Below are 15649 nucleotides of genomic sequence, written 5' to 3' on the forward strand. Positions count from 1 at the left end.
CAAAATAACAGGAAGGAAACAAAGGGAAAGAGGGGGCGGGGGTTAGGTCGCGAAGAAATGTGGCCAAATAGCATAAGATAAGTAAGGCTGACAAAAATAAAATTCAAACATGTACATTTTCGTTACTTTAACTAACCTTGACAGTTATTATTTGCTTTGGTTTTCCTAAACGACTTGCAGCCTCGGCATATGCCACATGCATATTTAAGGCAAATAGACAAGGAGCAAATCAATCCAAGTAAAACGATTTAGTACAGATTTTCACAGATTTTATCTGATAGATATATTAAAAAATCCAAAAGCGCCTCAATCTAATTACCGTTATCTTAGGTAGTCAATATTATTATGCAGCAAACGGTGTTCCGGATGCCCCCGTATTAGGTGCCTGTGAGAATGGAACCTGATCCCAGGCTTTAGCTGCTGCCTCTCTCCACAGCAGCAGCCTGCAGCACCGACACATGCGGCGCCATTTTGTTTGACAAATAAAGCAGGAGCGATGAAAGCCTTCTGGCAACAAAGATATCACCCATCCGTCAAAAATAATGTCTTTATTTTAAATGAGAAAGAAATTGGGATGTGAACATTTGAAAACATCAACAGTTTGACGAAGGCGAAACCTTACGTTGAGGATTTTAGAGCTCGAAATTATGTAGCATTTAAAATGTTGCCCTCCAGAGTAAACTCCTCTGGTTTACTTTATCTTAAAATCTCTGACGAGAAGGAAGTGCTAAATATGAATGCAGCGTAGTTCTTATGCACTGCACTCAGCTCATCGGTGTGTGTTATCTTTAACGTGCCTATCATTAACGCCAACGCCGTAAAGCGATCCTGAGCCTTGTTTTGTTAGTACACCACCCACACGTCAAAGAATGCAAAATGTTGTCTTTCCAGGCAGACAAGAGGAGAAAAAACACCCACTCAGACAACAATTTAATGGAAGCCAAAGGCCATCTGAGGAGAATGAATAAAAAAGAAATGGAACGTCGCGTTTTGACCTTATTTTTATTATTCTCCAACATTTTGTATATACGTGAGCAGAAGAAATATTAGCAAATATTGTGGTTGCTAATTTGGCAATAACAGATTACAGAGAGCGCAGCCTTCGGGGCTTAAATGTCAAATAATTCACAGACGTTGCTATATAATGTGTAAAGTTCATAAGTCATAGCAGCTCTATTCAAGGAGAACCCGCGAGATGCTACTTCAGAAATACTGAAGTAATTGACTTTTGGGATCTTCTGAAATCAACAAATAACAAGGCGTGCTGACTTAGATGGAGAACGTTAGATGGTACTTATTCAGAGTGTAAAGATATCGAATAAATTGTACATTCTTAATATTTCTTGCAGCACAATGTTTACAGTGTCTGTTTATGTTCATGGTAAAAAGCAGAGAGTGTCTGCAAGTGATCCTGTCTACTTGGCATTGGGCCTCACCGCCAGCTCCTACTGTCCAGGGTGCTGCTTTAGCCACAGCTTGTGTTCATTCTTCTACACCGAAGGGCCTTGCGATGATTGTCACAGCTCCGAAGATTAATTGATTTGTCGCTTATTACTCCACGCTACACAATTGTAGGCAGAAATCTAGATTTGAGTGTTCTTTTCTTCTCAGTAATGCAACCACCCACCATGAGATGCAGGATGATTTGTAATAGTACTGTACACTTTCTACTTTCTAGGAATGACTCTGCATTACCTTACATAATAACATGGCCTGGCGATGGCAGGAAAAAGCGACCTACACCTTTTTATATTTTATTTCAGAATCATTCAGAAAGCCAGTCTTATTTTCCACTCTTGTCATTGGTTAAGGCGATCATGTGACGATAAAATCAGCCTCATCTCAACGTCGTGTCTGTGTATTCAATAGACATAGTTTAATAATAGCACGATCCCTTAGCGTTTGTAATCAGTACATTTTATAAATATATATTTTCAAGGTAACTATCAAATAAGCAATATTCTACCGATTCTGCCGGGCAGAAATGAACAACGAGTTTGAGAGAGAGGTTGGTTTTATCAATAGTGAGCCATCGCTTGCCGAGTGCCTGACATCCTTTCCTCCTGTTGGCGAGACATTTCAAAGTTCATCAATCAAGAACTCGACGCTTTCACATTCGACACTGATTCCTCCTCCTTTTGAGCAGAGCTTCAGCAGCTTGGACCATGGTAACACAAACCAAAATGGGAAAAGCCACACTTCAAAAGGCATTGGTCGGGCCATGTTAAGGGACAAACCTCTGGAATATCCGTGGATGAGAGAAAAGAAAAACCACAAGAAAAAAACTGTCCCAGCGACGGGATCATTCTCATCTTGTTCTTCTAATGAAGGTCAGGTCAATAATGTTTTCCTTTATCTTTTTTGTATCATATACGGTGTATCAACAGTATTTTTAAAAGGGATTCAATTTTGAAGCAATAACATGTTTCATAGACTGGAATATGTCAGACCTGCAAACTGCTCCAATCCCATCAATATCCAAATGTAAGTAGTGGCTATTCAAGTATATAGCACTCCTCGTAATATGTAGGTATCAATAACCTGCACACAACCAAATTTCAGACATCTGGATTATCTTTCTGTTGCCCTGCTGGGTCATTTTCTGCTGGAAGCCTTTTGTGTCTCGGAGGCGGCCATTTTATGTTGCCGGATTATTTGGAAAGATTTGTGATAACTTATCGGAACTTTTCCTTCCTCACTACAGAGAACGAAGAGCTTAACGAGCCGGACAACGGGAATCCTTTTGACAGCTCCAGGAGACTACGAACCACTTACACAAACACTCAGCTATTGGAATTGGAAAAGGAGTTTCATTACAATCGTTACCTTTGTAGACCTCGGAGGGTAGAAATTGCAGCTCTACTCGATTTGACAGAAAGGCAAGTTAAAGTCTGGTTTCAGAACAGGCGTATGAAGCACAAGAGACAAACTCGATTCAAACAAAGCCAAAACGCTGATTCAAAGTGCCATTTTGCTAACACTGTTAATCAGAGTGGATTTTCCATGAGAAGTTTTGCTGAGACACCTGTAAATAAAACTTTGAGTTCATTAGAGAGCAAAAAGATTGCTGAGCAAGATATTAGCGATTCCGCTCATCAAGATACGCTGAGTGATATCAGCAGTGACCTGCGCAGTGTTATTGGCACTTCTCTGATCTGCACTGAGGGAACCCACAGCCACTATTTTCCCCAGAGCTCAGATGAAACTGACTCCCTGATACCTATGCTGAAAAACTGCTCGGCCGGAACAAGTCCTGGCAGTCCAGAGAGTTTCAGCATCCCATCTTTGGAGGATTTAGACAAAATTACAATCGAACCACATCTAGATCTGATAGAAGAATTACCTCAATTTTCTTTGTTGGAAAACGAGGACACATTAGTTATTCCATCCAACGTGTTTGACTTTCTAAGTGACAATTTTAGCTCCACCGATTTTCAGCAGTTGCAGTTTTAGACCGGCTTCCAGTTCACGCACATACTGATTTCCTTAATATGTGATATTTCTAAATTAACAGGCTGGAAGGCTGTGCCATTTAGCACATGCCTCTTGATCACAGGTGTTACGGATCTCCTGCTCATGTCTGCATTATGCCGCGAATCAAAGGAAACGAGTTCTGAACAAATTTAATGTAGTGCAAGAAATAAAAGTATTTTCAGTATTTTATTTTAAATAAGGTGAATATTTCAAATATCAGCAGATTTTCAAAAACTAAATACATATCTTTAAAATACAATTTATATAATAGCTTTGAGTAAAGAAAGTATTAACATGAAAATATGCAAGAAAAGATAAATAAAATATATTGGAATTGAACATGTCTATCCCGACACTGCGGATTTCTCTCAGTTTAATAGTCGAATTGCCTTAGTCCAAAGTCCCAATCAGCGATATTCCTAGAAAACAAGACGAAAATGCAATCAGCAACCAAACAACATATGTAATAACAGTGCTGTGACTGAATAAAGCCAATTGCCTCTGTTTAAAAATGTACTTATTCATAGGCGAGTTATTGGTTGTTATGGGGGAAAAAACATTAAGAATAGGCTATGGAATTTCCATGGTTTCCCCCGTAAACTGTTTAATGCTTTAAGGAAATACAGTTTTTAAAAGTAATTATGGGGTTAAATCCCACAAACCACATCGTGGATCCTAATTTAAATACTAAGATCACCTAGTATTAAGCTGCTATGAAAATCGAAAGGGAAGCCAACTGGGTAGATCATTCACAGAAAAAAGGAAATTTCTATTTATTCCGAAACTCAGTTACTACAGAATTACAAAATAAACCGTTAGGACAAACAAGCTAGCGATGACTGCCATAGTCCGGCTGGGGTTTAAACCCATGGAGGACGCCATTTTGTTCGACGGGACCAAATGTAGTAGCTGAACAAATCAATGCATCGATATCCTATTTAGAAGAGGCGGAAGGAACAAGATCTCGATAAATAACTATATTACAGTATTTCAACCAGGATACGCTGACAAAACATGCAATATCATAGTCAAATCAAAAAAATATAGAAGATAAAGAAATGATGCCCTCTTGAAATTGGTGTGTTTAGTATTTTATTCCCTTTTGAATTTCACTCAGAGGCTCACAATAGGTTATCACCGTTTGTGGCTTTAAAAATGAATATAGTTAAGATCCAAAACTATTCTATTGCCTTTAGGTTGGGTACCTGTGTAAAACTGCCGGTCGAATAACGCACATCAAACTTACCTAAACGTGCTTAAAGACATGTACAGAATTGATGCTGGTGGGAGATATATTGATGTTTAGAAATGACATGCATTTCATCACCGAAAAAGATATGAATGAGTAAAGAACTAACTGTAGCAAGCGAATATAGTCCCATGTAATAAGTAACTGCAGAATAAGATCTATCCTGTTGAACAATTGCCAGATATTTGATCTAAAAGTTCTTGTGTTTTTAAAACACTTAACTCGTGGTATTTATCAATTGAACTCGCGATGCGATGTAATCTATTGAGTATGCTATTGCATATAAATGGCAAATAGAGAAGAAACAACATACATCACAATCTGAGCCAGAAAATTACCAGCTACCTCGAAGGCAAGGTGCAATTTATCTTTCTGTTTCAGAAAAGGGTACACAAGTGCTTTCCAAAAGTTTGCTTGCAGCATCAGTAGGGCAAAGAATAGCGTTCTACTTAGAAAAAGGAAGTAGCTTCTGAATCCTGAACAAACTCACGCAGTTCTTGTTAGCAAACGATGTTGACTGTGTCAGACAAGGATGTGCTTGGAAACGCCCACGTTCCACATTTGTAATGTCCAATAAATATTTAATTTTTTGAAATTCTTACTTTTATGCATTTGATTTACTGAGAAAGTAGCGTTGTGTCAACCTTCCAAACAAAGTGCCCGCTTTGTTCACGTGAGTCATGACCGTGCCTTTAATGTTCAAAAGCTTGAGGAGTTCTTGGTAGGACGTTTTCAAATTGCAAGACCAACTATCAGGATATTAAAGTTCCGAAGGGAATATGGTGATTAGGTCCTGTCATTTATAAGGTCGTAAATGCACGTTAGTTCGAATAATCGCTCATTAAGTATCATTGGAGCTAGAAGTTCAGATCAAATTGCTAAACCTCGGCAAGTAATTCCGAATTTCGCTTTAGAATGCTGCCACCGGAGATATGAAAACTTTCGCTGTGTACAAATCTATAGTAGTCAGACGCCATGAAGCTTTCGCGCTGCATTCTACGGCCAATCAAATTCGTTGTTATAAACTTATTTAATTTTTCCCTTCAACTTTATATGTTGTATTATGGTTCCACTATAGTGAGGTCATGCCAGTAAAACTCAACCACAGTAACAAGTGACGTTTAGACCCTGCATAAATTATGAAGTTACACTGCTACCGATAATATAAAGTACTGTACGTTTTCCCAAACTACGAGGCACTCGCCCTAAAGGGTGAGTTTTGTGTTTGCCGTTCCTAATAATAAACAGCAGCTCTCCAGGAACCCGTGAGTAAAGGATCACGAGACAGCAAAATCAGTCGTCATATTTCATTTTTATGTGGGTAACTGCCTGGTATATTTACAGCTAATGTTTCCGTTTGTTTTGCAAAAATGATGGCTCTAAACGTGCAATTGTAAATGAAAAGGAAGGCTAATTTGGAATTTGAAACAACGCACTAACAAATAAGGAGTTCTGCGGAAAGACTTGCAGCTCTGTCTGGATGCAGAGCTGTCAGTGGGGTATTGTTAAGAGTTCATCAATCATGAAATCTGCACTTTTCCCTCGACAGCAGTTCCTCCTTCTTTAAAGCAAGCCAAGGCCAGCTGGGATCCTCCAGCAACCGCTGCCAAAGCGGACAAATGCAAAAGCGAATCACACACCAGTCTAATCACACCACAGCCGAAACCTCCTGTATGACTAACCTTCGAGAAAACTGGAGTCTAACTGCGATCCCTCGTTACTACTCGTTAAAGAGGGTAAAACGTTTCAAGGGCACCAGAAATCTTGGCTCAGCTGAGAATGCTATGTGTGCTTAAATTATTGTCACGTATGACTGCATTTGTGGTATTGGGTCATTTGCGTTAACCTTTTGAAACATGTGACGAATAGATATGTTTTCATAGGAATCCCGAATGTATAAAACTCCGTACATTATATTTTATTTACAACCCCACATTTCCTCTTGTCAATTTACAGAACAGTTAATGGAGAGCTAATATGGTTCCCAGCACCGTAGGCCTAGTGCAATAGCTGTATTTTTTTTATATGACCTATACTTGGTGCCTTATTTGCGAATTTAGAATGGTTAACCGCACTGCCCACACAAATAAAGCGAAAGAGGTTAGTTCAAAGACAATCCTGGGATTCCTGACAAGTTGCAAAATGCAAAGCAGGCCTGCTGCTTGCCTGGCTATTTGATTTTGTGTCTGTGCCTTTTGCCTCCAGAGATCGAAGCCCACCATTATCATCATCATCACCACCAGAACAGCTCCCCTCCCCAACACACACACACACATTTATATGCTACCGGGTTAAGATAAAAACTAACTTCGTGCAAACAGAGGACTTAAACAGGGAAGACGATAAAACTGGTTATTGCAAAAATAAATTCCAAGGAAAAGAAGGATAACCCTGATGTTTACTTGGAGGACTATTACCCTCAAATCATTAGTTACGAATTGCCAGCACAGCGCTATCCCCTTTGTTCCAGACTCATGGCGGTCTAGCATCTTGTAGCGCAGCTTTTATTCTGAATATGAGAAAGTGTTGAATCCAGAAGCACACTCTGATCTGGGAATGGTTCCACGCACTACTGCGGTGACTCCGCACTTTGGACAAGTCTGCCTCGGATTCACAATGCATTTTTCAGTCATATGTCCCCCCACGTTGTCTAAATCAGTTCATCTACTGTGAGAACTAGTGGCAACTAGATACAGTAGGAAGTCCAGAAAGAGATTCATCGTATTGTTTTTATAAAGAAGAATAGCTGAGTGTTTAGCGATATAAATATGTGGGTATGTTGCCGTTCATTCTATTCAAAACTATACTAAAGTGCGATGAAATTAAATACGCATTCAAATAACTGCTTGTGTCTGTTCATTTAAATAATTAGTCAAGACTGCAAAGAGGTGTTGCCTGGAGCTGTCAAAGGAAAGCAAAAATCCAATTAGCTTCCTTTATTATTTTGATGTGGACCACCTCAACTTTAGAAGAAACTTCGGAGTTCGGAATGAGTTGATTTTATATTTATGAACTCCACGTCAGCAAACACAGTGGCAATTGGTAAAATATTCAATGTTTCCGGTTAGGAACTGCAATGTGTTTGATTATGCATGTTCATGTTTGGAAATCACCATCTCAACTTTGACCATATTTATTGGGCCATTTTATGTTCAAGGCACAGACGTATATTTTGATTGCGATATCAACATACATGACTGTAAAAGGGCAGCACTGTAGCATAGTGGTTAGCACAATTGCTTCACAGCTCCAGGGTCCCAGGTTCGATTCCCGGCTTGGGTCACTGTCTGTGCGGAGTCTGCACATTCTCCCCGTGTGCGTGCGGGTTTCCTCCGGGTGCTCAAGTTTCCTCCCACAGTCCAAAGATGTGCAGGTTAGGTGGATTGGCCATGCTAAATTACCCTTAGTGTCCAAAATTGCCCTTAGTGTTGGGTAGGGTTACTGGGTTATGGGGATAGAGTGGAGATGTGGGCTTGGGTAGGGTGCTCTTTCCCAAGAGCCGGTGCAGATTCGATGGGCCGAATGGCCTCCTTCTGCACTGTAAATTCTATGATTTTATGATAATTCTATGACTTCTAGTCAGGAATTCAGTTACATTTCCACTAATGATCAGCATCCAATTTCGAAGGAGAACATTAAACGCTAAGTAGTTAGAAACAAAACTCTGCACTTTTTATAACCAATATCTGCTCTTCAGAAAGACAAAAATTGCCCTCAATATTGTGATTTTAAAAATATTTAATTTGAATAATGTCCAGTATATTCATCTAATGCTGTTGTTAACATTTTAGGGAAAAAAGTAAAACTGCAAAGATCGGTTAGTAAAACATCCAAAGACAAATGTGAAGGGAATGAGCAGGCGGAAGCATCTGTTGAATTGGCTATGCAGGAATTTTAGCCATTTGCAAATCCCGTGGCAACTGTATGCTTTCAAAGCCCTCAAACCCGCTTGCCTCTGAATTATACATAACGCAGCTTTTCGGAATCACATTCAATATGCTGACCGCAAAATGGATGGAAAGGGTTTTGATGAGATGCACCTTTTACTCAAGCAGGAGAGTAGCAACAAAAACATTATTACTCAATATTCAATTGCGAGGGAACACGAGAACAGAAAGGAGAGTACATGCTCCAGTTGATGTCCACTTAAAAATCATGCAGAGCCAGCAGAATTGACTTGTAGATTAGAAATACCGGTAGATATAAAGAAATAATTAAGCATCGAATGAACAGACACACTGTGATGTAGATAGATGGATTTTAGACTTAAAATGCTACATACCGAATATATATTTTCAATCCTTTACACGAGTGAAGAAATGTCTTTCAAACTACTCTAATGCTATGTTTTAACATATGAATGAGGTAATGACACGGCACCTAACAAGCAGCTCATATGAATTACACCGCACACCGCCCCTGGCGATTAAAACGAGCAAGTCATCATGTGTTGTACTCATACACAACTGACTTACAGTTAGAGTTTCTCCATTGAGTGCTTTGACAGCTAAATTACTTTAACTCAGCTGCTTTCACGGACGTGTACCAGGATGAAATAATATTTAGTAACACATTAGGTAAATAAATCAAAATATTTTAATTGATTTAACGATTTCCCGAAACAATTGCAATTGTTCGACAGTGCAGTTCGGGAACTCGCTTTTCTAATATTTCATTTTGACCTGTGTTTCAATTCATATTTTAACGCACTTTAAACGTATCCTGCAGCATATCACAGAACGATCAGGGCAGAAAGCGAATTCAGAATTAGCACGGCCAGTTCTGGGTAGTGAAAGTAACACTTACATAGAGTGTCTTACCGTTTATTTCCGCCTTTTAAAAGTTCTATATTTATCTGATTTCTGCAACAACATTCACGGAATTTCCCTGCTATTAATGATAATTGTTAGGGTGCCGATTAAAAAGGGAGGAAGCTATGTATTCTGACAAGAGAATTACTTTACTACTTGTTTAAACAATAATGCTAACATTTGTAAAGTTACCAGTACTTTGGACGTTCACTAAACAGTTAAACATTTTAATTATGTCGCAAACATCTCACTTTCCGAAACTATTTCCTTTATGGGTATGATTATTATGCCGGTTAGTATTACATTGCGGAGAAATTAGTACCCCTGAGAGGGTAATTACAACGAACAGACTTTTGCTTGCGGTATTCTATAAACTAAGGGACAGCAGCAGTGCAGTGTCATGGACTTAACTTCAGAAACCATTTAAATAACCATTTGCTTTATTCTTCCATGTTTTCTCCATTCTGCATATGTTGGGGCCGTGCGAGTGTTAAGGCCACGAAACCCTCAGTCACCTTGTGCCCCCATTTAATGATCACTGCATCATGAAATAGCCAGAGCTCCTGACAGCAGACAGCAGGCGTGCCTTTACTGTAACCGCCACCATCACACAACTGAAGCCCTTCATTATCCTGCAGCAGGAACACTCCCTCCGCGCGAACATGGATCTCTTACCTGATAACGGGCTTTCAGAGGATCGTCCGCAACGTGACTAAGGTTAGAAAACGCCTCTACGAAGGGTGCTGATGATGTGATCGTAATAAAAGGTGAGTAGATTCAAGTGTCCACTCCTTTCAGTGGATGAGCAAAAAGCTCCGGACGCCATAGAGTAGCGCTGGCTAAGACCGCTGTGATTGGATGGGCACAGCCACGTGACCTCCTTGCTCTATATTAGGAATATTTACTTCCTTTGCGAAGGAAGTGAAGGATCTGCTATGGTGCTCAGGGATAGACAGCAATCAGCTAGAGCTAAACACTCCATTCTGCTCCAGCCCATTATTGGAAGAATGAGCTCTTACTTAGAATACATTCCCAATGCAGACATTCTGACGTTTCCGCCAAAGTTTTACCTCAGTAATGCTCCAGCAGGCTCCCTGCAGCAATGCTCCGGACAAGGTCGTTGTGTTTCAAATGAATCGGTAGGTGATCCATCTCCCAGTCATCATCACCTCCATCAGCCGGTGCCTGCTACTCTCGAACTTTCCTATGACGCCTCTCCATCATTAGACATTAACTTCTTACCTCAGAGCAATGTCGGCTATGACTTTCCTTATGCTGCTAACCAGGAGCAGGATGACACTGGAGAACTTATCCCATACACCACCTCTGTTTACTCAGGAAGCGCGTCTTTTCCGCTCACTGCGCGCCAACACCAATACAACAATCTGTTTGGTGAGCAGGAACAATACCAAACCTCTGGCAAGGAATTCCCAAACTTTTACCCCGGGCATTATCAGAGCCAGTCGACGTGTCAGAGCAGTTACCAAAGGCCGGAGCCTCCCACCGCACAGAAAATTAACACAGCCAATACCTTCGAGTGGATGAAAGTGAAGCGAAACCCTCCCAAAACAGGTCAGTCAATAATCTTGGAAAGTTGGGCTGAAAGTGCACTACATAATATATATATACATATCTAATGTCTAAGGCCACTGATGTTTATTAGCCTTCTGTAAGGCTCATTCAAAGCACCAATTCTGTATTAACCCTTTCATTGACAAAGTGTCAATTTACTGAGACGTAAATGACTCGTAAGGGTGAAGTGCACTTCTGTTCCAGTCATTTCGCCTCCTGTTTCCTCCATTCTGGTTCATATCTTATCATTAATGGTGTTTGAGCAATAACATTGGCAATTGAATCGTTTTCAATAACGCTTTTGGGTGTGTGGGGTAAAAGTGGCACAGTGAAATGAATGAGCTTACCAACTCTGTGCTTTCCACTAGAATACTATGCCTAACTCTATGTATTGTAATTTTGTAGCTAAAACGACTGACTATGGAGTTCCCAGCCCTCCAAGTACAGCGCGTACAAATTTCACCACCAAACAGTTGACGGAACTGGAGAAGGAATTCCATTTTAACAAATACCTGACAAGAGCCAGGCGTGTGGAAATAGCGAACGCGCTACAACTGAGTGAAACCCAGGTGAAGATTTGGTTCCAGAACAGGAGAATGAAACAAAAGAAAAGGGAGAGAGAAGGACTTCTTGCCAGTCTGGCTTCTGTGAACTGTAGTCAGGATTCAGCGTCCACAGAAAGCTCGGATAAATCGGACACTACCTCGCCATTACCTTCCCCATCAACAAAGAGCTCGTCAGAAAATCCAAACTTTGTTGAACAGAAGTAACCTTTTTGAGGCCTTAAATTTCAACTCACTTTTTTGGCCGAAAATACTGCAATCGTTTAGCACATGGCCGAATTGTTCACTTTTATTCTATCAAGTTATCGGCAGGTGATGCAGACTCGATTGTTTGTATATATTGGTTTGAGATGATTTTAAACTCCGTATCATATTGAAATGGACTGAAAGAGTATGGCCAAAGTTTCCATTTTGACCTGCAATGTGTATCACATAAACACAGTTAAATGTAAAGGCGAAACAAAGTGTATCACCTCAACTAGTATGCAAAGAATTTCGTTCCTTAACACAATTGCACAGGCAGTGAATCAGCCTTTGTAAGCAAAGTCTCAGCAACAACACGCTGCACCAATTGACCAGGGTTTTGCTATGAACTGCCTCTTGCTGAAACTGTTACTTGCGTAAAGGAAATTGTTTACATGTACTGTATTTTTATTGACTTATGTGCGATGACATTGACGAATGTAACATAGCATGTTCGACCTAACTCAATGAATAGAGTTTGCACAATTATGCCTCAGGTTGAAAGGTTGCGGTTGCTGCTATGTAACACTGTGCCTATCTAGCATTCTTTTATTAGTTAATATGTTACTTGGCTGCTCTACCTCTGTGATACTTACAACTGTATATTTAAGACTAGTCATGTTATATTCTGCTCTGTTGCGAATTGACTTAAAAGCTTGTAATTTACTTCATTCTCCATCCGAAACGGTTTGTCAGCTTTAGTTACTGCGATTGTACAAATAATGTCCAATGGTAAGAACATGCAAAGGCCGTGGAATAAAATATATCAGAACACATATCACACTTTCAAACTTGTCGAATTTTCTGCAGGTACAATCTTGGATTAGACTCCAGGGTCTGGCCAAGTCATTGACTTCAATCTGGAATGTATATCAAGGCAGCACTTCTCAGTTCAGTTCAAATGTGAACCAAAATGTATGTCTCAATTAGTGTGAAATGAATTGTATACACTGATACAGAACATAAACAAGAAGGCCAGTCTCCCACTTTCAGAAGAATTCTGATCTTTTTGTACTATCTTAGCTCAATCACTGATTTTATGATTCTTTTATTAAAATGTGAGTGGTTGCCTGAAATTAAAATGAGAGACTAGCATTTGTCTTTTACTGTTATTTCTGTTAGTAACTTCAGTTTAATCCAAGCCACTTTTGAAAAGTATATTTAGTAACAGCTCTCCATTCTCCCTCTCTAAAGTCAGGGAAGAAGAGGGCCTTTGCATTATTAACCAATTATAATGAGTCCACTTGGATTAAACATCTTTGCTCAGCAACTTCCCACCGAATGATGAATACAAGAGAGAAAGCATTCATTCAATTTCCTAATCAATTGAACAACATTTGAGACTCATGTGCTCTGTTGAATTGGCTTCCATGCCATCTGCGATGAGCTGCATGGGCCTTGGCTATGTCACACAGCTTTAGACACAAGCTAGCTCTCATTGTCATTGGACAGGAGAATAAGCCCAATAGTGATGGTGGTGGCTTAAGAGGAAAAAAGGACATCTTCACCATTCCATTAGACAACAAAAATGTAAAATCAGTGTATTGATGGTTAATAACATTGGAACATTTGTCAAAATGATAACATCAGTTTAAAAGTATATCTTAACCTACCACAATCATATTTGAGTTCGAATTCCTGGCGACTTGCTGCGGATAATGCTATCCCTCGTTTAAAGGTCCAATTACACTTCAAGCTGACCGTTTGTGATTTCTGTACTGATTCAAGTCTTGTTCAGTCTTGAAGATAGCACAGCATTTCAATCAGCCGATTGAGCCTGTGCTGCAAATCATCCAGATTTTTCTAGTTAATAATGGTAGGAATAGGAATTTCGAGCTACCATTTACTGGTTCGTCGATATATTTGACATTACCCGAAATTGAGCCTCTGCTTCATTGGTGTGAAACTGAAGCTGTAGTTCGGGCTGCTCAAATGAAAGGCAAAAAGAGCGTGTTTGTGTCTGCACTGTAAATTCTATGAATAAACTCCAGTGTGTACCGCATTTCATGATCACAGGCGCCTCAAAGGGCTTTACAGCCAATAAAGTACTTTTGAAGCGAGGTCACGATGCCATGTAGGAATGATGGTAGGATAAAATGCCTAAGTGTGTACAAAAGTGAACATATATTTTAAACCTGTACATTACGTCAAAACAGACTTTAGATAATATACACACAATCCCATTTTTAGGTTTCGCCGGAATGTTTGTTTAAAAATTGAGCTTTAAGATTTGTGAGGCAGACCATTGCAATAATTGAACACGAGTCGCTTCAATCTGGATAATCTGTTAGTGTTTGACTTTAGCTTTTCTGTATGTGTGTATGTCTACAAACTGATGAATCACACTCAGAATGAAAGTGCATATTCCCGATCGACCACATGTTGTACAGCAAACAGAAGGTAGCGACGCAAATGAACATGCCTCTACTTTTTCGCAAACGTTTCGGCCATTTGGTCTTAACAACTTCGTGTTAATTACAGTTCCACTAAATCAACACACAGAGTCCCTGAGAAGCGGCATTTCAAAGAACTGCTGAAGTCGTAAAATTTACAATGATCTCCTTGGGAATCAGCTCGGAGATCTTTGATATGGAATCCACGATTCTTTGATGGTGGCTCGCAATGGGCAACCCCTGTACTCAGAAAATGCGTGGTAAATCTAAACGCTGATTTGCACAAAATGTTTATTTTGCTTTTAGGCAGAGACACATGCTTCACGCAGACCAGAAGAGTGGTTTTAAAATGTGATATTTTTGTGAGTCTGAATAAGTAATGCTAGGTTACGCCTCGGGAAATGGCATATCCTGGCGCAATTGCATGTTATAAACTTGCAGATCTTTTGTCTTGTCCCTTACTGTTAGGCGCCTATTGTTCGCTTTTATGTTATCATACCTCTGATCCCAGTCCTGATTATTCCCCCAAAGCCCCTGAAGAGGTGGGGGATGCTAGGGATTTTATTAGCACAATACGAAAACTGTTCGTAACTGTGACTGCATTGTAAGGGTCACAATAGTAGTTTGCACTTGTTTGATATCCAGTTTTACTTCTGCCCAGAGCGGAAGGACTATTCAATATTTACTCTGCCTGAAAGGGGTTGCAGAAGGGTGAACCACAGCAGGCATCCCACCGATCCCACCCCCAAGCGCCAGGTTCACTGAAAGTTCATGAGAAAGCTAAACGATCTGGTTCGATCCTTAGTGTTCCATTTCTACTGCAATAAATGTATTAGGACAGGTTTTTAAACAGGATGGAATATATGCGTGTCCTTTCCCCAACAATTTGTTTTCAACGTTTGAATACATAAACTAACGTAATGCGCACTTCTTACCTTTAGACAGTCTTAAAGGTCAAAGTTCATTGTAGTACTGCATAAATGCATATTTAATGTTGCTTTATGACTGACGCACAATTAATATGCCACGAATCCACCCGTTCACTGCAAACAATAAGGACGTACCATACATGGACTTTCCCCTGATATTGTCTATTTTGCTATGTGGCTCCATAACATCTTTCTTCTCGAATTCATAATGTTCGCCTGCTTGAGCAATTTGCCGTGATTTTGTACTGGGTAGGGTGGGGAGGCAGGTCCCGAGTCTGCCTCTGCTGGAATAGGGGTCAACCTTTTGGAATTAGTCTAATCCACACACCACCTCACCAACTGAGCTAACCGCACCCCAAATTCTAGTGTATTGAAAAACTAGGTTACTCTAGATTTTGTTCGTTGCGATTAAAAA

The 15649-nt window shown here is 40.0% G+C and overlaps 2 protein-coding genes and 1 long non-coding RNA gene across 3 annotated transcripts; 2 read left to right on the forward strand and 1 right to left on the reverse strand.

Annotated features, from left to right (window-relative positions):
* The first annotated feature begins 619 nt into the window (after positions 1–619).
* Positions 620–5322, forward strand: LOC140391877 (homeobox protein Hox-A2-like). Its single transcript, XM_072476873.1, has 2 exons — positions 620–2330; positions 2705–5322. Exons 1-2 carry the CDS (start codon positions 1985–1987, stop codon positions 3451–3453), a joined length of 1095 nt encoding a protein of 364 aa, XP_072332974.1. The 5' UTR covers positions 620–1984; the 3' UTR covers positions 3454–5322.
* LOC140391921 (uncharacterized) lies at positions 3642–10370 on the reverse strand. Its single transcript, XR_011935211.1, has 2 exons — positions 10210–10370; positions 3642–3893 (listed from the first exon to the last, which is right to left on the reverse strand). It is a non-coding gene; the product is annotated as an uncharacterized lncRNA (long non-coding RNA).
* Positions 10371–10469: 99 nt separating this feature from the next.
* Positions 10470–12994, forward strand: LOC140391881 (homeobox protein Hox-A1-like). Its single transcript, XM_072476888.1, has 2 exons — positions 10470–11106; positions 11512–12994. Exons 1-2 carry the CDS (start codon positions 10470–10472, stop codon positions 11874–11876), a joined length of 1002 nt encoding a protein of 333 aa, XP_072332989.1. The 3' UTR covers positions 11877–12994.
* Positions 12995–15649: the final 2655 nt, after the last annotated feature.

The sequence above is a fragment of the Scyliorhinus torazame genome, chromosome 2, assembly GCF_047496885.1.
Source record: "Scyliorhinus torazame isolate Kashiwa2021f chromosome 2, sScyTor2.1, whole genome shotgun sequence".
NCBI lineage: Eukaryota > Metazoa > Chordata > Chondrichthyes > Carcharhiniformes > Scyliorhinidae > Scyliorhinus > Scyliorhinus torazame.

Bases quoted from the DNA above. Each gene is read 5' to 3' on its own strand.
- LOC140391881 (XM_072476888.1), top strand. From the start codon at position 10,470: ATGGTGCTCAGGGATAGACAGCAATCAGCTAGAGCTAAACACTCCATT. The intron at 11,107-11,511 runs GTCAGTCAATAA...GTAATTTTGTAG, and splicing joins GCGAAACCCTCCCAAAACAG to CTAAAACGACTGACTATGGA.
- LOC140391877 (XM_072476873.1), top strand. From the start codon at position 1,985: ATGAACAACGAGTTTGAGAGAGAGGTTGGTTTTATCAATAGTGAGCCA. The intron at 2,331-2,704 runs GTCAGGTCAATA...TCCTCACTACAG, and splicing joins ATCTTGTTCTTCTAATGAAG to AGAACGAAGAGCTTAACGAG.